This window comes from Uloborus diversus, chromosome 3 (genome assembly GCF_026930045.1).
Source record: "Uloborus diversus isolate 005 chromosome 3, Udiv.v.3.1, whole genome shotgun sequence".
NCBI lineage: Eukaryota > Metazoa > Arthropoda > Arachnida > Araneae > Uloboridae > Uloborus > Uloborus diversus.
In genome coordinates this window covers 14,316,438-14,341,952 of record NC_072733.1, presented here as the reverse complement: position 1 = coordinate 14,341,952, position 25,515 = coordinate 14,316,438, and the positions used below count along the sequence as shown (strand labels likewise).

Here is a 25,515-nt window from a genome sequence, read left to right as displayed (position 1 = left end):
GATGATGTCAAAGTTATGTGGATTGTAGAAAATGAAGAACAAGCAAATCAGTTGCAAGAGGATCTAGATCATATTGCAGAGTGGGCTGCTAAATGGGGTATGGCTGTTAATGTTAGGAAATGTCAAGTGTAACATTTAGGGCATGGAAATAAGTGTACAAGTTATTATTTGCAATGTTCAGTCATTAGTCAGGCAGAAAAAGTTACTGATATAGACATCTTAATAAGTCATCTAAAGTTTAGTCAACAGTGCATCATAGCTAGTAGCAAAGCCAATAAGATGCTTGGGTTTATCAATAGATCTATTTCAAGCAAATCTAAAGAAATTCTTCTGCCCTTATATAGAAGTTTGGTAAGACCTCATTTGGAGTATGCTGGTCAGTTTTGGTCTCCTTATCTTAAGAAAGATATTAATGTATTGGAAAAAGTTCAAAGGTGGACTACAAGGCTAATAATTGGACTTTCTCGTTTAGACTATGATTCCAGGCTTAGAATGCTAAAAATGTACAGTCTTAAGCAAATAAGAGAGTGAGGAGACACATGATTCAGTTGTTGAAATTTATTAAAATGAAAGATATTACGGGGCTAAGGTTTAGCACTGAAAACAGGACAAGAGGTCATTGTTTTAAGCTATTTAAATCTCAGGCTAACATGGATATTAGGAAAAATTATTATTTTAGCAGGATAGTGGAACCTTGGAACAGCTTACCGGTTGAGGTATTAATGAGCAAGGGAGTAGATAGTTTTAAGAGGGCCATTGATCTTCACTGGGGATTGTAAATTGACTAGGACCAGCCGAACTGGGCCCAGAGCCTGTTACTGGTCGTCACTTTTGTATTTGTATAATTTCATCTGTCCTTTTTTGTTGTATTTACAATAATCTAATGAACTCACAAGTTTTATAATGACAAATTGAACTTACCAAATGATTTCACCATCTGCTTGAGGCAGAACATCCATCTGTGAAGCGTGTGAAAGATGTCTTCCATTACTCACCTAAACTTGCTAAATTTGGCAACTTATATTTCAGTAACAGGGACATGAGGTACTTAATTTATACATCCAGAAACATGTTTTACTATACTCTTTCAAATGATACTAATTTAAGTTTTTTTCATTTTTACACTATCTTATAGTTTTCTGATTAGTCTTTCAGAATGTTTTTTCGTATATGATATTTTTATAGGCAAGATTCTTGGAAAGACTTTTCTTTTCTTTTTTTCTTTCTGTATTTATTTTTATTTTATTTATTTATTTTATTATTGTTATTATTATTATTTTTTTTTCTTGCCTGAATTGCCTAAAGGGCTGCCAGTCACAACTTGAGCTCTTAATTTTTGTGCTTTTTAGATAACATAAAAGATACATTTATAAAACATTTTTTTTTTGTATCTAAGCTATCTTGCACTTTATTAGAGATACCTGAAATTAGAGATGCCTAACATGTCTTGATTTTGTTTATTTTTAAACTGTACTCAGGGGTGGACACAGAAAAATCTTTTGGAGGGGGCATGGGAAATTGAATAGCCCACCCCTCTCCCCACCGTCGCCTTCGATGTTTCATAACAAAGTTTTAATGTATTTATTTTTAAATGAGCATGTTTTTTTTAATTTGTTTTTAGAATTCCTTCAGATTAATGAATCTACTTCTACGTACATGAATATTATGCACTAATATACTTTGAATGTGGGCGGAAAACATCTTTAACGTTTCAAGCCATTTAAAGGATAAACCCAATATAATGTCACCGAGATGCTAGACAATGAGCAGCTTTACTTAGGAACCATGTCATAATGATTATAGCATGAGGGCAAGGTTAGTAAATAAACCCATACCTCACTTGAGTTTTTACTTCCTTTTACAAAAAAAGGAAGTATTGTATTCGTGAAAAAAATTTCACTCAAAAATCGACCTTAATTTCCATTTTGCTCACCCCCGAATGAATGTTGAGTTTTTTTTTCAACCCGATCACACGTGGAGACATGCCTAGAAACGTACAGACACCCGAAATATCCATTTTCACGATCCCCCGAGTTAATTACAATGAGTTTTCTCGTGACGTCTGTATGTACGTATGTATGTGCGTGTGTACGTATGTATCTCGCATAACTAAAAACGGTATGTCCTAGAAAAGTGAAATTTGGTATGTAGACTCCTAGTGGCGTCTAGTTGTGCACCTTCCCTTTTGGTTGCATTCGGATGTTCCTAAGGGGGTCTTTTAAACCTTTATGGTGGGAAATCATTGTTAATTTCAATGCAAACTCAAGTGGTGTTATAATTTGTCAAACACTTGGCGATATTTCGCCAAGCTTTTGGCCGCCAAGTTTTCTCCTCAACTTGGCGAAAAATTTGGCGATTTAAAAAAAAAAAAATTTAAGTCTGGTTTTAATTCGGCCAATGTTGGTGATATTTAAAGAGTTAATCACTGAATCACATTAAAATTGCCAATAATGGGGATATAAATCTGTGTAAAACATTTTTTTCTTTGATTCGCAAGAAACCAGGGATGAAAATATTTAGTGTTTCCTTGCTTACTCCGTGCTATTATATTATCCTTAAATTAGCGTAAAAAGAAGCCATGTGATGCGCACATCAGCTCGTTTTTTAATTAATTTATAAAGAAAATCCTACTTTCAAAACATATTAGTGTTACTGAAGCATTCAGAAACTATTTCTATGTGAATTTCAAAACAGTTGTTGATTTGTTCTTAAAGCCATGATACAGTTGAAATAACATATTGATAGTACATGCCGTTTCCATTAAAAATCATGGTCTTTCCAAGAAACTACCATATGATTTCTTTCATTTTTAATTTTATATAAGCTGAAAAAGAAATCTATTATTTCGCAAATAAGTTCTTGAATCAAAATGACTCTTTTAGGTGCGCCTTCACATTTTTTTAAAAAAAGTTATTGATTCCATCAAAGAAAAATTAGTGGACAAATCGGGATAATACGGTGCCTTAAATTTGAAACCAGTGAGTTAAATGTATTCCGCAACTCTGGGTCTCTGACTCCAGTAATACTTTAGCAAACAAAAATGCTTTTAACGAATAAATACCATTGTGCTGAAGATTCAAAAAATCAGTCATTCAACGTCATTAAGCACAAAAATTGCAATGAAAATTGGATGACTTTTCATCCAGAAGCTCACACCTCTTTGCATTGAAAAAGGTGTTCCTTGTAACACCGAAACACGTGTCTGCAATTTTTTGCAATTTTTGTGCTTAATGACGTTGGATTACTGATTTTTTGAAAAATGCTTTTATTCAAAACATGCTGTGTGTGTGTTTTTTGTTCTTTTTAATTAACTATGTAAAAATTGCACAAGAATATTCAATTAAAAAGTAATAAATAAAATAGTGAAACTAAATCATCCTGGGGGGGGGCACGGGCTTCCTGCCCCCCTAAAATTCGCTACTGACTGTACTTTTGATTTGTTTTCGAAAGTAATAAAGTAATTGTCACTCAGGCATTAATATTAAGCTAGTGTTAAAGTATTTAAGTTCATTTTTTCCTTCTTAACCTTAATTGTGCCTTTATTGTTGTTTAGTACAAGGAATGTGTATTGTATATAAATTTAACTTATATATTAAAAAAATGAGTTTTATTTTCGCTTAAATCTATGGCATAAAAGCTTCTAATTGTGTACATAATCCATAACTGCTTCGTATGAAAAATGCATCTTAAGATGAAATATGCATTCTGAACTTCAAATGTATTAGAGTTTAGAACTGAAATTTGTGATTGATTTGATTTACAAACTAAAAGAGTTAACTGCAGGTTTAAAACATTTTCTTATTTATTTTGTATTAAGTTTTAAAAAAGGAAAAAACCATCTATTCTGTTGCTGTTTCACCTTTTTACATTAGAAAATTATTGATATTCTTTCGAAATTAACAGAAAAATCATTAATATTTTCCTGTTTTTAGGAAACTTTGTTTTTAGTTAACAGGAAAATTATTAATATTTTCCTGTGTTTAGGAACTTTGTTTTTAGGATTATTTACCAGTTTTAAAAATTTAAATCAAAGAATGAAGTAACTTGTTGAGTTATCTACATTTAAAGTAATATTTTTGAAAAACAGTATGAATATTATATCTGATTGTCTACAGTTTAACATAAATGCTTTAAAAGAGTTTAATTTGTTTACTATGTAGGAGCATTTAGAATTGCTTATTGATCTTTGTGATAACAGCATTTGTATTTAAATAAAAAGGAAGAAAGCAAAGGACTTTCGCTTTTGCTCATAAATGTATTTTTTATTATCATTTTGTTGCGGGCACTGTCGATGTTTGCCATTTTATACTTATATTTTGAATAAAAAATATACTTGTTTATAGTGTTTTTTTTTGCAAAGAAAGACTCAAATCATTGCATCTCAGTTAACAAATTACTTTATTCATATTTTAAATTAAAAGTTGCTAATTACATGGACACAAACAATATGAAATCCAGGAACAAATTTTAAAACTTTATAAGAGGAAATAAACATTTATAAATATTCATAATGCACAAGTTACTGAGCTCTGTTGAATACTGAAGTTGGAAAATGTAAAATTATAATTTAAATTGCCATAAAGTACTGAAGAAATATTGAAATGGAAAAAATGTTATAATGAACAACTCAAATTATATCACATTTATTGTATTAATTATATTCATTTTGGCAAGAGTTTTTGGCACTTAGTTAATATTTCTATGAAGATTATCTAATTAGTGTTTTGTTTTCATGTGTTTCTGATGAGTTTAGAATTATGCTCATCAGGAACAATGTCTATCACAAAGACTTACATTTCACCCAATCAGAAGTAAGATTAGCTTATTAAGTAGGAATTTCCCTTTACCAGAATTCCTGTAGTTTTTTTTAAAGAAAGATTTATATAGATATATACATAAAAATTGACTCATAACATGCATGCTTAATACTTTGAAATATTAGAATTGAGCCTGAATTATACACAAAAACATTACACATATGAGACTGAATCAGAAGGAAGAAAAATCTCAGAAAGGTAATTCTTGATACATTTGGATTTACACATTGAATGATCACCCAAACTGAATGTTTACAAATTAATTGAACAGTACTCGACAGTCGACACAGAAAAATAATTGCTTTACCACAATAGTGAAAATTCACGAAGATGCATCTTAAAGTAACTGTAGTGTTTGTAATTGTGATATTTGTCATATGTATATATAAATGTTTCTACATTCAGTTGTGAAGGTTTTTAAAAATTAAGTACTGAATCAGTTAATCATCTTTGAAAATAATGGTGCTTAAAAGGCACACGCCTATTCTCTAGTTTCTGTTTCATTTTCATTATGTCTAGATTATTTTCTAAACTACAATTTGTAAAATGTAATTATAACTATCAGCAAATTTGTTTTAAAATTCCTACTCTTGTAATTAAAGCTAGAGTGATTCATATCCTGAGCAATAACTTCTAAATATTTATCTTTATACTATAAATGTTCATAATTTAAAATGAGGAATAATTTTATTTCAGTTTTGAAGTTTTTCCAAAATATAAATATGACAAACATAAATTTTGCTACAAAGAGTCCACATCTGACCCCCTCCCCCTAATAAATTTAACTTTTGCATTGAGCTAGCATTTATAGTTCATCTAGCAGCTGCATATAAATTATCTAGTTCTATTTTTTTCTATAAATTTCTGAATGATTTGTTACATCAAATGTGTAGTTCGCCTGATAAAACATGTACATTTCTAGAAAATATTATTGTTGAAATTTTAATCAACAGTAAGTGAGATTTCCATTTTTGAAAGTATATATAAAAAGTAGTTTTTAAAAGTAGTAATTTGTGATCTAATAATTCAGTCTACAATATTGAATTGAGCAAAGACAGGACCTTTCTGCTTCTTTTTTTGGAGATTTAATACGTAAGATCAAGTGAGTCTTAATTCAAGCTTTTTTTTTTCTTTTTAAAGACCCTGAAATCAGACTATTTAATTTAATTTACTGATACTTTTGATACATTTTATATACATTGGATTCATATAGATCAAGCTTGAAACAGAACTATTTACTTTTGTTTGATCGTTCTCTCTAAGTGTCACATTTAAAACATCATGTTTTGATAACCCCACTTTCTCCCATTGTAGGGTAAAGTATGACAATTTCAGAAATTAGGATATATTTAAACATAAATTGTGTAAATATTGTTTTTGAAATAGGAATGAAGTGAAATACATGTATCTTGGTTATACATTAAACGGTACAAATGCACAAAACAAACATATATTTTCCCTGTTATTTAAGCAATTAATGTCAACAGTTATCAACCTTTTTTTTTGTCATTTTTTTCATTATAACTACATTTAGAGAGTGAAATCGTTTGAAGAAATTGGCTTTTGAAAGATGATAGTTCTTTTTAATTTGGGGGAGGGGGGAGGAATGAGAGAAGGTTTTGTTTTCTCATATTATTACAAAATATTAATCATTAACTCAGAGACAACAAGAATCTGCGTTATGCAACTTTTAGCAAAAAAAATAATAAAATGCCTAATCGTAGATCTTTATATTTACCCCACTTAAGAAAACACATCATAATAAATAAAGTCTTCAAGGTCATGCTCACCGTTCTACAGACAGAATTTTCAAAATAATGCACTTCTAGTATGTACTAAAAATTAGAGCTTGCATATGTTAATAATGATTTTAGAAAGAAGTTGAACAACAGCACAAAATAACGTTAAATATGGAATGAACATATACAAATATTTTTCTATCATTTTACTTTTCTCTAAGTTTTAAAACTAAATGAAAAATACTTACTGTAATCTCATTATATGTTTTCAAAAAGAATTAACTAATTATTTTAACTAAAAAGGGGAAAACATATTTTTCAATGTAGTCACACATATCCCATGGGGTGACACCACAAATTACCGCCCCAGGTGTCAACCATGCTAGGTCCGCCACTGATATATATATATATATATATATATATATATATATATATATATATATATATATATATATATATATATATATATCTGTGTGTGTGTGTAGCTAGACATGTCTCTTAAATCTGGCAATAAAAGTTGTGTTGATTTTTTTTTTGTTCAAACATGAAACTAAATACTTATGTAATTTGAATTTCAGCTTGCTTTCTTTGTGCCATATTTCATAATTTATTCAAAATTGTATAACTAATGTTATGAAAATTAGCTTCTGGTGTTAATATGTCACTAGTATACAAATAGCATATTCCTGAGCATTGGATGAAAAAAAATAATATTTTCTGATACAAAGTACAATCCAATTTTAGATTTGGGTCATATATGTGAAATTATATAATTGTTATTTTTTTATTGCCGTTTGATAACGTAATTCTTTTTATGCCGAATTGTATTGCTTTTTATATGAAATAGTTCAATGAACTTAAAGGTGGGAAATAGTAAATTTTTAAGTATGGAAGAAAGTTGAATTTATAAATATAAAGGCTGTGAATTTTACACTGTTTATAAGTTTCACGTATGACATTGATGAAAATGAAATGGCTCTCAGGTGATTAAAGCGATCAGCAGCATTTAATTTCAGTCATAACTTTATGATTTTGAAAATACGTAGCAAACACTGATTCCGGGGTGATTTTGGCTCGAATTGGGGTTTCTCCGGAAAAATTCGAAAGTGGAAATTGAAGTTAAAGCCCGTTGTTGGCCCGTATGTCTGTAGTCAGTGAAACCATATACTAATATAATTACCGTCATCCCTGCCTATAGCACATTAAAAACAATACATTTGATCTACTCTTACATTTGGGATTGAGTATTGTTCTTTTGATGTTCGTAATAAACAGTTCTTGTTGTATTAAAAAAATAAAATAATAAATAAATAAATAAACAAACATGAATACAGTGTGACTTCGTACGTATTTTTTTTTTTTGTTGCGGAAACCAATTACAATATAAAATAAGATGATTTTGCAGACATTTAAAACATACATCCCTAGTGTTAGATTATTAAATAGGGAAAATTATTGGTATTTTTTAAAGTATAACTTGGTTTTCAACTTATGTTCTCAGAGTTACCGCTCTTCCAAGCTTCAAAAGAAATTTTTTTGGACTTATTTCATTGAATTAGTTTGGAAAAAGAAAATGCATTGCTACTTGGCAAATTTCAGCATTAATTTATAAAAGTGCTGTCCACTTTTGAAGGAATGTGAAAACTTTTGAAAATCATCTATATTAATCTAAAAAGTATAGAACACAACATAAACAATTTTCAAAGTTTAAAGATGAAATATCAGCATGAGAGTATTGAACGAGAAACCTTGATGTTTTATCTCCTTTGCATTGTGTATTCCTTTGCAAACACTTTGTAGTGTTTTTACTTTAACACCAATGTTTATATGTTAAAACCCGCTTTACTTGATAAGAATCGCTTGAATAAGAAGAAGCCATCAGACAAGAGCAGTTAGAAGCTACAAAGAAAAAAAAAAAAACAAAATAGGCAGAACAAAACAAAAAGAAGAAATTACTTTAAAATTTACAAGTTTCTATTGAAGCAGAAATAGAAGACATCAAAGAAAAAAGTATGAAACCAAAACCTGCGACAGGGAAAAAGTTAGTACACTCTGTAAAAAGGAAATTAATGAACGATTCTGTTTACGAAGTAGAAAATTTCGCTTGTATCTATTGTGTGAAAACACACAACCAACTGAAAAAAGGACATGACAGGGTTCCATGTCTCAGGCACGTAGCTAGGATTTTGTTAAGGGGAGTGGGGGGGGGGGGGGTCCAACGTTGCACGAACTTTAAAAATGGAGCCATGTTAAATCAGAAGCATTAACTGTTAATTGTATAAATTAGTACAATTCCAATTAAAACTACAATTAATAAGTATGATACTTAGCTTAATTCAGTAATGATATAAGTATGGTAATTAAAACTTTGCAATATGTTTCCTTACAAAAAAAAAAGCTCATATTTATTTTAACTGCATTATCAACTCTCTAACTCAATAAATGCTCCATAATTCCCCACCCCTGACAGTTTCAAGTCGAGTTTGGACAAAATTTAATGCTTCTATGGACGAAAATATCGCCAAGGCTCATTAAAGAGAAGCTCGAAATGTTTCTTTCTTCATTTAAATTTTTAGAATTCTTTCAACGATAAGAAATGGAATGATACTTCTAATCTTCATCTTTTTTTATAGTATTTTCATATAAAAGCTTAGGAAACATTACTAAAGCTATTCAAACAACTAAAATACATAGAAAAGTGTCATTACTCGTTAATAAGTATTTTCTTGTGATGTGTTGCTTAAATAGATATCTTAAGATCAGTTATGGTATTAACGATGAATTAAATTAAACAATAAAATTTCTATGTCAAAATTTTGAAGAAAATTTGAATGATAAATTGTTGATAAATACTATTTATCAGGCCATCAAAGATATTTAACATTTTTCTTGCACATTTTCTATTTAAGGAGTTTCGTATGCAGGGTCTTTTAAGGGTGATAAGAGGAAGCATTACTTTTAGAACTTAGGAAAATTAATTCATGAGTCTGAATACACTTACGAACACATTGTATTCATAATATTTTTATGTATAGTCTTCATCCTTCTGCAGGAAAACAAATAAATGAAGTAAACTTGCCCCGTGAAACTTGCCCCGTGTTCGGGGCAAAAGTTTACCGACTTGGACTCAAAAAACCTTTTTTTGCGGTTAAAAACACAAGCTGAGCAACAACTGAATATACAAATTTCGACTTCATTAACTGCTTCATAAAACCACAATGTCTAAAATTTCCTAGGTTCAAACATAAAATTAGAAAATACATTGAAAAAAATCCTCGTAAATGTGTCCCGGTCTACCCTATACATTTCCTAATAGCTGAGATTGGGGAGATGGACACTGTTTCAATTAGTAGTGCTTTGCTGAGAACGTTCAGAATTACTGATTGATTTCAATTTTGTAAGAAAATTATTGTTAAATTGTAAAATAAAATAATAGTGATTGAATGTGGTCTTTCGTATATTAGGTGCGCATGTGTGATTGTGTATATAATTTTATAATACTTAAACACTGGTACTTGACGAAGTTTTTTTTTTTTTTTTTGGGGGGGGGGGGGGGGGGGAGGGGTTTTGATATTTATAAAAATACGTAGCGTAACATGAATTTATCCGGATACATTCATCCTCAGATCCTCACATAAATTCTGCCCTATGACGGTAAAACGCAGTAACTGCAAATTTTTCATTTTTTGATTTTTTTTTTCATCTATTGTACTTAAGCTTCATTGTAAAAGCTTGCTTATTTGATTTTCGGCGGGGAAAAAAAAAAAAAACCCCGTCAAATTTCAACATTTCCCTATTTTTGGTATGAAATCCAAAACGCGTTTCTTCAAATATCTCAAAAACTCATTTCTACAGATACTGCGCTTTATCTTCCCACGGCAGTGTTAATGCATGTATTACATTCAATTTTGTTCGACTTCTCTTCTCATTGAATTAATTTACTTGAATGAAAGAAGCGTATATATAAATAAAAGTTCTACAATTTTTGGGGCTGTTTTGTCAATCTGAGTAATTCTAAATGGAGGAACAGAAAATATTTAAACGTTTCATCGTAAGTACTCATGTTAAGATTAAAAATTTTCAGATTACTTTCAGAAAATTTGCTGATCTTTAAATGAGTTTGTAGTAATTTTGATCGCTAGTTATAAGTGTGTTAAATTTTAATGAAGCGCTTTTTTTATAAGTATTTTATCCCTTTGAGGCACGGCGGCATCGTTTGAGACTACCATTAAAAAAAATCTAGCCAACTGACACAGTGACTTCAGTTAGCTGAAAAAGCGTTAAAAAATAAATAAATAAACGAAAATTAGAAAAAAAAAAAAAGCAACCTCAACTATCAATCTGAAGTCACCGCCATGCGTCAAAGGTTAAAGTAATAAATTGCATCACTCAAAAATTAATTTGGGATGTGAATAAGATTTCAATTTAGTGTTCATGTTATTTCATTAAAGAATTTGTTTATAATTCAATTCATTATTACGACGTATGAAATCCTTTGATGTGCAATCGAAATTAAATTAAAATTTTATGTGAGTATGGACTAGCAATGAAATGTCGAAAATTGTGATAAATCAATATGTTAGGTAATAGTAATAAGTATGTAATAATATAATTTCGGAAACGATTGAATGTAATATATTGATCTGATTTTATACTATTTTACTGATTTATGCATGTTAATATTTTTTGAAGCAATTTTAGGATTTTCAGTAGAAAAAAAAGGAATGTGGTTTTAACTGTTCATATTATATTTGTATCTTCATTTGCATTTTATTTCAGTTGCAAAACGTATATAACATTTTTTATGAAGGTCAAAAAAGGAAAAAAAAACATCAATATATATATCATTATGATTTTAAATACTTCACCATGAATTACTAAAACTATTTAATCTAATGTTTTCACCTGAGGATGGAAGCGGTTCCGTTAAAGTTTACTGAATTTATGAGCATATTTTAATGTTAATATGTTATACAGGGTGTTCTGTTTTAACTTGCAAGACCTTTATTTTCGCAAGCGTTAGTCCTAGTTGTAAACTTCCAATTGCAAAAATGTTCAAAATCAGATGCAGAGTTAAGACATTGAAAGTTTGAAGTAAAAATAAAAATGTGTCAAAAACACAAAATTTAACTTTTTATACGGGCCCTAGGTCCCCTCACTTATGTTAAGGGAAATAATCTCCATTGAAAAATAATTCCAACACAAAAAGTTTGAAATTAGTACGACCAATATTCACCGAGATATGAAACACAGCGTTTTGTGACTTACACCACTTTTCACTCGCCGTCAATAACACCTTTTGAGGGAAAATATAGTGGTTAACAAGTGTTTAAAATTGCATGTGTGCATAGAGTGTGATTTTTCAAATTATTCGAGGTTTTGTAGTGTGATTTTGCGTATCGCGGCACAACATTTGCATTTATTTTTGAATAGCAATGAAAAATATAAATATGTTCCTTGTTTTTCTTACTTTGACGACTTGTCATTCTTCTGAAAGAGCGATAAGTTTCATTCTCATCTTCTGTATGGTCCCTTAAAACTTCAAACTAGAATATCTCCTTGAGTTTTGGTCACACAAATGTCAAGTTTTTGAACTAGTAATAGCTTTCAATGGAGATTATTTCTCTAAAGATTAGTTAGGGGACCTAGGGCCCGTATAAAAAGTTAAATTTTGTATTCTTTGACTCATTTTTATTTTCACTGCAAACTTTCAATACCTTAACCATGCGTCTGATTTTGAACATTTTTGCAATTGGGAGTATACATCTAGGACTAACGGTTGCGAAAATAAAGGTCTTGCAGGTTAAAACGCAATACCCTGCATACTTATTGCAGGCAATATACAACACACAAAATAATCATTGATAAACTTTCAATGGTTGATCTCCAGTACAAACGTTCTTACATTCATCACGGAAAGAAAACTTAAATGTTTTCAATCATACAATTAAAGATTTTAAAAGTGATTGTGTATTACAAGACTTTTTTTTCCCCCGTATAACGTTTATGAATATAAGTGAGCAACTAGACTTTATATATAGACGTCTAAATTAAAAAGATTGTTCATAATTATATTATTGAATTTCTAAGTATACAGGGTGTTTCAGTTAACAATTTTAATTTTATCTTGTGTTCCGAAGCATTTAGTACTCAAGGATAAACGTTTGTACGTTTGAATTCTGACGCAATGATCACGACTGCAAGAAGTAACTTATTTACGACCTTATGGGATCCGACCCCTTCCCCCGTGTCTTCGTCATGACCCCTAACCCTCTTAGGCGTTCTGAAACATTTAACTGAAACACCTGTATAATATGTGTTTATATTTTAACTAGCAGGCTAAATTCAAAAAAAAAAAAAAAAAAAGAAAACCCTACTATTACCAATGTCTATTCTGCATAATTTATAACCGAATTAATATCCTTTTTCATGTCACTGCAGTTTTATAGCCCATAATATGAGCACTTGAACACATTTTCCTAACAGCTTTGTAAGAAATTTGTACTTAGAAACATATTTCAAACAGTATAATATCTGTGAATATAACATCAAAATATTTGTACACACAAACTTAAAGTATTGCATAGTTTCTCCAAAAGAGCAGAAAATGTGTTAAAAGCTGTACATAAATGATGTCGCACTCTTTTTCAACATAATTGACCCCCTTCTCCCATTTGTCACGTGTCACGCAATTTTTCATAAACATTATCCACATAAAAAATGCGCGATGATACTGATTACCCCCTCCCTATCACTTGTCACAAACTGTCACAGTTTCATGATCCCCCGCCCCTCATGCGCATGACATCACTTTTAGACAGCCTTTAAAAACATTCTACTCTCTCTCAGGTATTACAATATTAACATGATTTAAATGGCAACAATTTCAGACTCGTTTCGTAACAAGTTCTGTATACATAATAAACCATCTGTTGAGGAGCAAAAATATTGAACAAACAACTACAGTCATTTAGATCTTTTTTCTTTTTTTTTTTTTTTTGTTTAAGTTAAGATTAAAACATTTTTCTACAAAGTTATGTTTCAACTCATTGAGTGTACATCATATTAGTCTATGAATAATATAGCTCTTTTGTGTGTTATTTGAGCAATCATGTCACTTTGCCTTACATTTGCACATAAAAAAGAGTGGGTAATGCATAATTATTGTTAAAAGCAGATGTTTTTCATAGCTTTGCAAAAATTATGAACAGTACCATGCTTTCGAAATGCTTTGTAGTTTTTTTTTCAAGTCACCTTAGATTGAAGTTTAGCGTATTGTTTGATTACATTGCATTAATTTTTGAAAAATACCGTTTTTTCTTATTGTGTGTACATGGAAATTATTTTTTGTATACTGGTGTAGTATTTTGAATAGCATTCAATGCGTAAGGTGAATATTTATTTATTCAACTTAACTTTAAACATAAGTTTCAAGCTGATTTTTACTGAAGTTACGATGTGTGAATTGTGATCCAGCATAGTCACTGAATTAGGTAGTTAACGTAAAGTGCTCTCTGACGTAGGAAGAAACAAACTGTGCACGCAGAAAGATGCTAATAAAGCTAGCTTCGAATATCAAAAAGGCAAAAGATTGTACTTCTTTCATTTCGCTCAAGTTGGGCTGTGAAATTGCAATCGAAACATCGTTTTCTCCCCAAGTATTTACGTTGATATACTTACTACACTTCTTAAACCGACCCTAACCGCTGTGAATAGACCATAAAAAGCTAAATGTATAGAATACTTTGTGAGTCATTTAAAATTTACTGTGAACGTATTTTAAATTCCCCAAACCATTTTAACTGACTTCATATTAAATTCGAATGTTTTGTTTTGCAGGCAATTTAAGTTATGATCGTCAAACATATCAACTTATAAGCCCTCGTTCGACCTTCCTGATTGGACAACAATATTGTAAGGCTTTGTTCCAATAGCGCCATTCTTTAGCAATGCTTTTTTTTTTTTAAATTATCTTTTGTCATTTGCTCTGCACAATTCAAAAAAAAAAAAAAAAGAAAAGAAAAGAAAGAAAAAATGTTTTAAAAAGGTTTAGAGCAAATTAAAGAATAACACGAAGTTTTTGTAAAAGTTGCAGTTGCAAACAGACTATTCAGCCGGCACTCCACGTTAGTCATATAATTCAATGAGTTAAATTTATTAATTGATAAGCTTTATAGGTACATTAACAAATAATTAACATTTCTATTCCACGCAGGTACACTATATGACCAAAAGTATTGGGACACTTTCAAAAATTCCCATTTTAAAGGATTTCTCGAGAAATAAAAGACTAACTGCTTTGTAACTTTGGCACATAAAAGGTATGTTCTAGCTGTCATTTTCAATTGAAAGTTAAATCAGCCATGCGTTTAGGGGACCAGCAATAAATTGAGGGAAACAAAAATGTTTTTTAATCATCGTTCATCGTAAATAGCTGAGAATTTGCTGTAAATTTTAGAAAATAGAAACCTTACTATGCAGGATTATGTGACGTACTTTCGAGAAAATATCCCTGATATTCATGAAGATATAAGTATTTCTTTCAGTACTACGAATTTAATTTAAAGGTTTTTGACTCATAACGTGTAAAGTTTTAAATCAAAACTTACCAAACTTTCAGAAAACTTGACAGCACACAAGAGAAGTATTCTATTAAAATTTGAAATTAAAATGTTGAAAATTTAATTAAATATGAACGTTTAATACAATTAATTTTTCTCTGCGCATGTGCGAAAGATAGCAATTTATAACTTTTCTAATCTAAACCTTAACTAGATTCTCCAACTCATAATAAAATTTCAGTTCAATATCTTAAAAATTCAAAAAGTTATCAGCGTTCTAATAAGCTGAATTTGAATTGCTCTTGGGCATACTACGAATCGTGAGGGATCGTTCGTAAATAATCTGTTTTTATTACGAATCACATTGAGCGATTGCAAGCAAATGTTGCAAACTTGTGAACGATCCCTAACGAGTCGTCGCCTATCCAAGATCTATTCAAATTCGGCTCATTATATCGCTGATAACTTTCTGAATTTTTAAGATATTGAACTGGAATTTTATTATGAGTTGCAAAATCTAGTTGGGGTTTGGATTATGAAAGTTATAAATTGCTATCTTTCGCGCATGCGCAGAGAAAAATTAATTGCGTTAACTGACCATATTTTATTAGATTTTCAACATTTTACTTCTAAACTTTAATATTACACTTCTCTTGTGTGCTGTCAAGTTTTCTGAAAGTTTGGTAAGCTTTGATGGAAAACTTTATATGTTATGAGCCAAAAACCTTCAAATAAAATTCGTAGTTTTGAGAGAAATGCTTATATCTTCATGAATATCAATGATATTTTCTCCAAATTGCGTAAAAGGATTGTACGTGGTAAGGTAACTTATTTCTGAAATTTATAGCTTATTCTCACCTATTTACGATGAACTATGGCCAAAAAATATTTTTCATTTCCTCAATTTGTTGCTGGTCCCCTAAATTCATGCGTGACATAACTTTTATTGGAAAATGACAGCTAAAACATACCTTTTATGAGAGAAAAATTACGAAGCAATTATTCTTTTATTTCTTGAGAAATCCTTAAAAATGTGAATTTAAAAGTGTTTTTGGTCATATAGTGTATTTATATTTATAACAAATTCTTTTGTAACTTGACTATTCTCAAATTACAGGTAAAAAATGTAATCAATTTTGTCGTTCAACTGCTGCTTTTTTTTTCAAAACCTGCTCATGAACCTTGTATGAACTATTCGCTACTTTTCTAACTTGCAAACCTATTCGATTTGATTAATAATTATTAATATCTTGTATAATAGTATCAGGGCAGGATTAACATCTATTTACGCTCCTAGGCCAAACTTAGAGGTTACGCCCCACCTCACGTATCTGAACTCTATTGAAATCGTATCCCCCCTCCCCCCAGCCAGTCCCAGAGGCTTAGCAGCGGCCAGTGCCAAGTGAAGATTTCGCGCTCCCCTGAGTGTTGACCAAATTAGGGATGAATTTCTTTCTTTGTTTTCGTTCGATAATGTTCAAATGGGTGGGGGAGAGGGGTTCCTCCGTGAATTTTTAGAAATTGAAGCTTTGGAAATGCAGTTTTAGGCCATGAAACGCGATTTAATGGGAAGTAATGGCATTTGGAACTTGCCCGGAAAGTTTTCGAAACTGAAATACGTAACATTCGTAATTATATCTTACCTTTGATGTTACAGAAAGGGATGAGTTAGAGGACTCTCCTCCCTCCCCACGTCGCAATTAGTCTTAAAAACGAATCTTGGAAGATTTTCAAAAATGTGGAAGGAGGGCTGAAATCAGGGTCACGCCCCAGGAAAGTTTTCAAACTTAGGTTCCTGAAAATGAAATTTTAGACGATCTGTTATGATATGCGTTAGAGATCTTTTCCCTGGAAAAAATTCGAATTAAAAACTGTAAGTGTGCATTTGTACTACCTTTAATGCATCTGATAGTGCTGGGTGATGGGATGGGTTTGGGGACTTTCCAGCGGAAATTTTTTGAAATTTTAGATGATCTTCAAAGTGTTGGGAAGAGGCTGAAATTAAAGCTATAAAAACGCAATTTTAAGCTACCTTTAGTGAAGTAAAAAGATGGGGTTTTGCTCCCTCCGTTTATTTTGTTGTGTTCGCAATCTTTTTTTATTTTTAGAAATATGATGTAAAACATCTTGCCCCCCCCCCTTTTTGCTTTCTAAAAATATTTAACTGTTTTAGTTTTTCCATAATGTAATTTTCAAATTTCTCCCTCAAATTCTTGTCTGTTTGAAAGATGAACGTTTTTGGCCGCAGAAAAAAAACTTTTGACGCTTTGAACTGAGGTGATCTTTAGCAGTGATATATTGTATATGTATTTTATATGTAATTTTTTCCGTTTTATTTAAATTTATATATCATGGCTCTTGAATGATACACTTATGTGTTTCATTCATTTTTACCTTAGAAAGATTTAGAATTGCTGATATATCTTTCTCTACTTTAATTTTTCTTCTATTTAAAACATATTTCGGGGCACCCCATGCATTTTTATCCACTTTTTTGTGATCTTCGTGATGATATTTTAAATAAAAATATACACAAAAATAATATATTGGAAGCAAACTTCGATAACCGATATAATTATAAATAAAAATATATAAAATTGTGTATAATAGAATATTTATTAGGAACTTGAATACAGTGCATGAGCGTGTAGAGAATTAAAGCAGTCTATGGTGAAAATTTTGTGCAAAATAGGTGATATGATTGCCAGAGGCGCTCCGATGGAGGGTCATGGGAATTTAGTTACATCCAAACTTTCCTTATTTGACAAAAAATATCCGACAGTTCGGAAAATTCGGAGACAACATAATAATATTTTTGTTTGTAAAGATGTCTACTTTCTGATTTCTCTTTTCGTTAGATGTTTTGATACGTGTAATGTGCATGTTCGTATTTTGTCACTAAGTAAGATTTGAAGTTTCATTCAGTAAATTGGCAATTCCCCCCTCCCCCTAAATAATTTTCGGTGCCCCTGATGACTGGCAGTCATAAATAAATATGAATAAATAAATTATTAATTGCAAAACACATACTTACTGACGCAATTTAAAGAATCAAGAGAAAAATAGTTTCAGTAACAAGGTTTTATAATTGAACATTTTCTAGGTAATGATTTTTACTAATTTTCCTGTGTGTGACTTACCTCTAATAAGTATTTAATTTGGCAAAGCCGGGGCGAACTAGCCCGCCGCCAGTGCATCGGCCCGAGGGCCGGTGCGCCCTCGAACCTGTGCGCCTTCATTGTTTATTTTTTTGCCCTCAAACCTGTGTATCTCCGAGGTTTTTCCTGTTTTTTCTTTCTTTTGGCGCCCTCGAACCTGTGTGACTTCGTTTTTTTTTTTTTTTTTTTTTTTTTTTTTTTTTTGGGGGGGGGGGGGGCCCAAGAACGCGCGCGATTTTTTTTTTTTTTTTTTTTTTTTTGCGCCCTTGAACTCTTTTTGCACTTTTTAGGAGTCAAGGTTGGCACCTTCTTAGAGAACTCCGTTCGCCTCCGGTCAAAGCTATATTTTAAAGAAATTATTGTTCAAATCAATGATATTGAAAAATACATGCTTTGAGCGGAAAAGGATCTCGACTCAAGCACCCCCCCCCCCTTCAATAGCTGTTTTTATGCCTATCGCGCTGATTGCAATCTTTACTAGATAAATTTTGCTTCTCCATATACTAACGCGTCGCTTTTTTTTCCTCACCAAGCTGTTTATTTTTTTCCCTCAGCGACGTCGGCCCTTTTCGACTTGCGCCCCTAGGCCAGGGCCTAGGTTGACCTATTGGGGAATCCGGGACTGAATAGTATCATTGTCAGATTTTATTTTAGATTCAAAAATGTTAGTCCATTCGGAAACAAAAATCTATATAAACATTTTTTAAAAAATTGCTCTTATAAATATGGTACGTCTCATTTTGATTTATTCGTCATTTGATGCAATGAATTTACTGTTTTCCAATTCACAATATTTTTTCTATTGATTAGTTAAGTGTGCAATAATCTTATTATGTCTTCATGGACAGCGATGTTGTCTACGGACAACCGTTGCATTCATACAATTAAACAATTCCAACGTTAGAAGCCACAAATTTGCAATGAAAATGACAATTTTCAATGAAAATTTGTACCTTGCCACGTTGGCTTTCTTACATTGTTCATTCGGCGTAAAGTAGTCATTGCACTAACAATTATATTTGAAGTCGTCTTGAAATCGACTTTTTATTCTGTTCATAATTTTGGCAAAGAGGTACTTTCTCACCACACATTGGAAATCAAAGCCTACTGCAGGTGGGTTTGCGGGTTGTGCCTATTGCATTTTCAAAGTGTGCCGGCAACACTTAACGTGTGCTAAGAAAGGTTGTGGGCAAATCCATCGACACTCATTAAAGTGATTAAAATTCCCAAATTGTTCATAACAATAATTGCTCGACTACATATATTTAGGCATCGTGTAGGCGTTCTCATCAGTAGTCGGATAGTATCGCTAAGTCTAAACGGAATCGATGTCCCTTTCTGCATATAAACGAAGATATTACGTTAGACGAACATTGACGATTTAAGACAGAGCAACATTATCCTCCCCTAAAGTGTCGCTGATGTGCAAATAGATAATCCAGTAGGTAAGGTTGAAGGAGATGAAAATTACTGGGAATACGAGTCGGGAATACTTGTCGATGTCGCTGGGAACGATGCCAAATAAACCCTCGGGTATCCTCGGTGGCACAGCTTCCACGTCCGCAGGGTCCTTATTCAAGTTTTCGACCAGAGCAGGTCGAAGTGGTATTCTAGTTTCAGGTAATTTTGTTCGGTGATTAATCTGGAAGAAAAGTTAATACATTTTAATTAGTTCAGGGAAATTGGATAATGCGTGATATTTTCTTAAATGTCAGTGTGGTTTAACTGAATAACAAATCGAAAGGGTCGAAGTCTGAAAACTAAAATTTTGCAGAAACACAAAAAAACTGAATTTCTGTTGTGCCATTTGACTCATTAAAGCATTTTTTGTGTAGCAATTACCGAAAACAGTGTACGTTATAACAGGGCAAAATAGTACTCTTGAAGGAAAATTTACTGGAAAAAATGATTTTAAGTTTTCTGTGATGAATTCTGCTTGAACATCATCCTACGCTTTATGTGGTTTTAATAGTAAGATGCCATTCTTTCACGACAAATGCTTTTTTTAAAAAAAGAAAGACAAGCTTTCTTTTACATTTCACTATATTGTCATGCATTGTGATTACATTGTCATACAAAAATACAAAACCTTACCCCATAATGTTTTCATCAAAAATCTTCTTCGACGTCCATCTGTCATGCAGTATCTATCGGTCTTTGCAGAAAATCATGAGTTCCCCCCCCCCCAAGATGAAAAATGTAGATGTACATGTGTAGATGAAAAAAAGAGAGCGAAAACATTTTTTTTTTTTTTTTGAAAACCCTTGAAATAAGCACTTATTGAATTTTACTACTCAACTGTAAATAGTTCACCGTCGTTGTTGAAGAATTTTAGTATGAAATGAATGCATATTACACAGTCCAGTCACATTAATGTGACCACCAACGTACTTTCCACGTCAGAGTTAAATAACCAATCACAAAAGGCAGGTGGCAGCACAGTGCAGTTGAGCGTATATAAAGGGTGTGTGAGGGCTTCGAAAAACATTTCAATCGTTGGCGTAATGCAGAAACGAAGCGATTTATCCGACGTCCAAAAGGGCATGATCATTGGCTTTCGGGCCAAGGGTGGAAGCATTTCCAAAACGTCTGAGTTTGTGAACTGTTCGCGTGCCACCGTGGTAAAAGTGTACCGTTCATGGAAAAATGGGACTGTCCAAAATCAGCGACGTGGCAAATGTGGTGCACCACGGGTCATAGATGACAGAGGCGAACGACGGTTGCGGAGATGCGTTCGGGCAGATAGACAGGCTACCGTTGAGCAACTGACCACCAAAATGAACCAAGGGGCTACCAAAAGTGTCTCCCAAACTACTATTCAGCGAACATTGCTGCGTCTGGGCCTCCGAAGCAGACGTCTGGTTCGTGCACCTATGCTGACTGCTGTTCATCGACGACGAAGGCTAAAATTTGCACGCCAGTACAGCAGCTGGACGTCCACTGAGTGGCGACAAGTAGCGTTTTCAGATGAATCGCGTTTTATGCTCCATCGGACAGATGGACGTTGGCGTATAAGGCGTGAAACCTCTGAAAGGAACCACCCTGCAACCATTGCCGGAACGGTCCAAGCTGGAGGCGGGAGCATTATGGCCTGGGGAATGTTTCCTGGCATTCTCTGGGTTCACTGATCATTGTGGAAGGCATGATGGATCAATACAAGTACGCATCTGTCCTTGCGGACCATGTCCACCCTTACATGCGCATTGTTTTTCCTCAGGATGATGGCATTTTCCAGCAGGACAATGCGAGGTGCCATACAGCTGCCTGTGTACGTGCGTGGTTCGAAGAGCACCAAGATGAGTTTACCGTCCTCCCCTGACCAGCAAACTCACCTGACTTAAACCCAATCGAGCATCTGTGGGACCGTCTCGATCGAGTTGTTCGCGCCATGGATCCTCAACCGCGTAATCTAGCGCAGCTGGCCACGGCATTAACGTCGGCATGGCTCAACATCCCAGAGAACACCTTCAGGGACCTAAGTGACTCTCTTCCTGCACGTCTCGCAGCAGTCCGCTCTGCGAAAGGTGGTTATTCTGGCTTTTGACAGATGGTCACATTAATGTGACTGGATTGTGTACATACTATGAAAAAAAAAAGAAAACGAAAAAAAAAGCTATTTTATTATTCACAGCAGGATTTTTTTTTTTGCAACCATAATTTGATTTCAAGACGCCAAAATTCAAATGAATGCCAGGTACGCTGAATGTTATGTGCTGGATACTTTTTTCGCGTATAAAGAATTGTGTAAAGTAGAGAAGGTCATTTATAAGTAATTCGATTCATATGCGTATACACGCCAGCATTTTAAGCATAGAAAAATAAAATCAAAGGACGGACGTCATTCAACGGTCAAGTGAAAACAATTAGCAGTTCGTGGTTGTTCAAAAAGAAAAAAAAAAAAAAAAAACCTCAACCAGTGAGTTGTCCCAGGTTCTCTTAATCTGACTATACAAATGTCGTTGATGACTCAACTGTACTACACGAAAGACAAAAATAATTACGTAGAACATTTTTTAGGTGAGATGGTAAAAATATCGTAAAAAATAAAGTAGCGCTGAATAAGCTTCCATGTTTCTTAAAAAATGTTTTTTTTTTTTTTTTTTCAATTTTTCTTTTTAATTGTTGCTTAAAGATATTCAGTGTGCTTGATTCAGTTTATTAAACCAAAGCGAAGAAAAAAAATGCTCACATTTATTTTTATGCTCCTTGAAGATCTTGGAGCTGGCTCACTTATGGAAAAAAATTACGCTGGTTTTACGTCTTTTTTAGAGATAAAAAAGCGATTAAACCTTTTTTTCTACCCTTTTCAAGTGTTTCTTTTTGATACATGTTTAATTTGTATTTTTTGTTTAAGCACCGCTTCAGCATGCTTCTTTAATTATCTTTAATTAACTGAGCCATTATCTTTTTAGATTACAATAATACATTTTTTGCGCAGAAATCTGAAGTTCAAACATCAAATACGATGTGTTTTCCTTTGAAACTCAGGTATTGAGTTTCATCCATGAACTAGACTCGATGTGTACATTTTTCGGCTGAATACTTAGTAATGCTTTTCTTAATTGATTTCAACGGGGGTTGTCGTAAGTCGTTGATTTTTACTTCCTTTTACAAAAAAGGAAGTATTCTATTCGCGAAAAAATTTTCACCCAAAAATCGGCCTTAATTTCCAGCTTGTGAATGTTGAGTTTTTTTTTTCAACCCGACCGCACGTGGATATGTGCCTAGGAACGTACAGACACATGAAATATGACGATCCCATTTTGACGATCTCCGAGTGAATTACAACGAGTTTTCTCGTGACGTCTGTATGTATGTATGTATATGCGTATGTGCGTATGTGTGTATGTATGTCACATAACTCAAGAACAGAATTTCCGGGAAAGTTGACATTTGGTACGTACACTCCTAGTGGGGTCTAGTTGTCCAGCTTTTTTTTTTGGTCGCATTCCGATGCTCCAAAGGAGGTCTTTTGCCCCTTTTTGGGGGGAAATCATTGTTAATTTCGATATTAACTCAAGTGGTGTTATAATTTGGCGGACACTTGGCGATATATCGCCAGTCTTTTGGTCGCCAATTTTTGTTACCAACTTGGCGACAAATTTCGCGATTAAAAATTTTTTTTTATAAAAATCTGGTTTCAATTTGGTCACTGTTGGTGATATTTAGAGAGTAAACTATTGAATCATATTTAAATTGTCAATAATGAGAAAATGACATTAAATTGGAGTAAAAGGAAAACATGTGATGCACACATCAGCTCGTTTTTCTCTCAATTCTTAGTTAAAATTTCATTAACTGCTTTAGATTTACTCTAAATAAAAATATATTAAGATCAACTGCAACTTTTTAGTGTTTTAATTAAGAAGTCATGTACTTATTTTATTTCATTCTTTTTAGTGCGAATCAAGCCTAAAGAAATAGTCTTTAGAATTAAAAAACAATTTTTATATTTTCAAGATTTTTTTATTACAACTTTCAAAATCTGAGAAAAGCTTAATTTTCCTTACCATTTACGCAGAAAATAGTTATTTTTACCACATAATGGTAAAATTGTGAAAATTTAAATGGATTCATAAGCTGTTTAAGAAGTGGAGCTTAATAATTTCAAGGCAAGTTAAGGTAACTCAATGGTAAAAGCAGACCATGTGAAATACTCGGCATATCTCTATTCTAGTGATTTTGAAAGTTCTTTTTTTTTTTACTTCCTTTTACAAAAAAGGAAGTATTATGTTCGCGAAAAAATTTTCACTCAAAAATCGACCTTAATTTCCATTTTACTCACCCCGGAAAGAATGTTGAGTTTTTTTTTCGACTCGACCACACGTGGATAAGTGCCTAAGAATGTATAGACACGCGAAATAGCCTTTTTGACGATTCCCGAGTTTTCTCGTGACGTCTGTATGTACGTATGTATGTATGTATGTGCGTATGTGTGGATGTGCGTATGTGCGTATGTATGTCGCATAACTCAAGAACGACATGTCCTAGAAAGTTGAAATTTAATATGTAGACTACTAGTCGGGTTTAGTTGTGCGCCTTCGCTTTTGGTTGCATGCGGGTGCTTCTAATGGGGTCTTTTGCCCCTTTTGGGGGGGAATCATTGTTAATTTCGATGTAAACTCAAGTGGTGTTACAATTTGGCGGACACTTGGCGATATATCGCCAGTCTTTTGTCGCAAAGTTTTGTCGCCAAATTGACGACAAACTTGGCGATTTTTTAAATTTCTTTTTTAAAATCTGGTTTCAATTTGGTCACTGTTGGTGATATTTAGAGAGTAAATTATTGAATCACATTAAAATTACCAATAATGGGAAAATGACATTAAATTGGAGTAGAAGGAAGTCATGTGACGCACACATCAGCTCGTTTTTTTTTTGCTATTCAGTTGTAAAATTGAATGTGGCCCAAACAGAGGCGGCCCACCGGGCAAATGCCCGCCGGCCCCATCCGCGCCTGTTCCTGCCTGCAAACTCAAAAAGAAGATGAAGGAGAATATTTTCTATTCTATTCTATTCCAGAGTCACAACTGACTACAACTGTATTTTATGTCGAGGACTGCATACTAAGTGCCTTGCCTCCATTATTTTATATACCGATAGATGGCAGCACCATCACCGGATCGAACAGTTAATGAGAATTTAGAACTAGTCCAAGAGCTAATAGCTACCTGGTACTAGCACCCCCAGAGGTATCGTTTCACTTGGAGGACATTGAGACCAAGAGCATATTTAACGTCGCCCAGTCCCCTTTAATGACGACGGTGGGTCTTCGACCAGCGGGGATCGAACCCGAGGCCCTCCGGCCCCGAGTCCAATGCCTTACCGATCAGGCTACCACGGCCCAAGGAGAATATTTTCATCATGTATAACAGTATGGGCCTCGGTGGCCGTGTGGTTTCGCCAACTGCTTTGTAAGCAGAGAGGCGCGGGTTCGATTCCCGCCCGCAGTCCCGGGCGCTCCTCCATTCCTATGCAATGCACGTCCTTTTGTCTGTTGTCCTGTAAATAAAATATGGAAAAAGGTTGTGGATTAATAGAGGTAAAAGCTTCTCCGCTGAGAATAGCTATATACCCCAATGTGTGTTATCATAAATCAAATAACAGTGTACTATTTTGGTCGGTTTGATGAAACTGCGTTTTAAGTATTTTGAGGGAGGCAAAGCGCTCTGTACGCACGCAGTCCTCAACATTATTATCTTCCGGGAACTCCGGAAGAAGAAGAAGAAGAAGTATTTTG

At 33.0% G+C, this 25,515-nt stretch overlaps 1 protein-coding gene across 1 annotated transcript in view; it reads right to left on the bottom strand.

Annotated features, from left to right (window-relative positions):
• Nucleotides 1-18,518: 18,518 nt before the first annotated feature.
• LOC129218033 (gamma-aminobutyric acid receptor subunit beta-like) overlaps nt 18,519-25,515 on the bottom strand; it is a 539,475-nt gene continuing 532,478 nt past the window's right edge. The window contains exon 8 of the mRNA XM_054852214.1: nt 18,519-19,917. Coding sequence (XP_054708189.1) covers nt 19,657-19,917 — 261 coding nt within the window. The 3' untranslated portion in view covers nt 18,519-19,656. The remainder of the gene's footprint in view (nt 19,918-25,515) is intronic.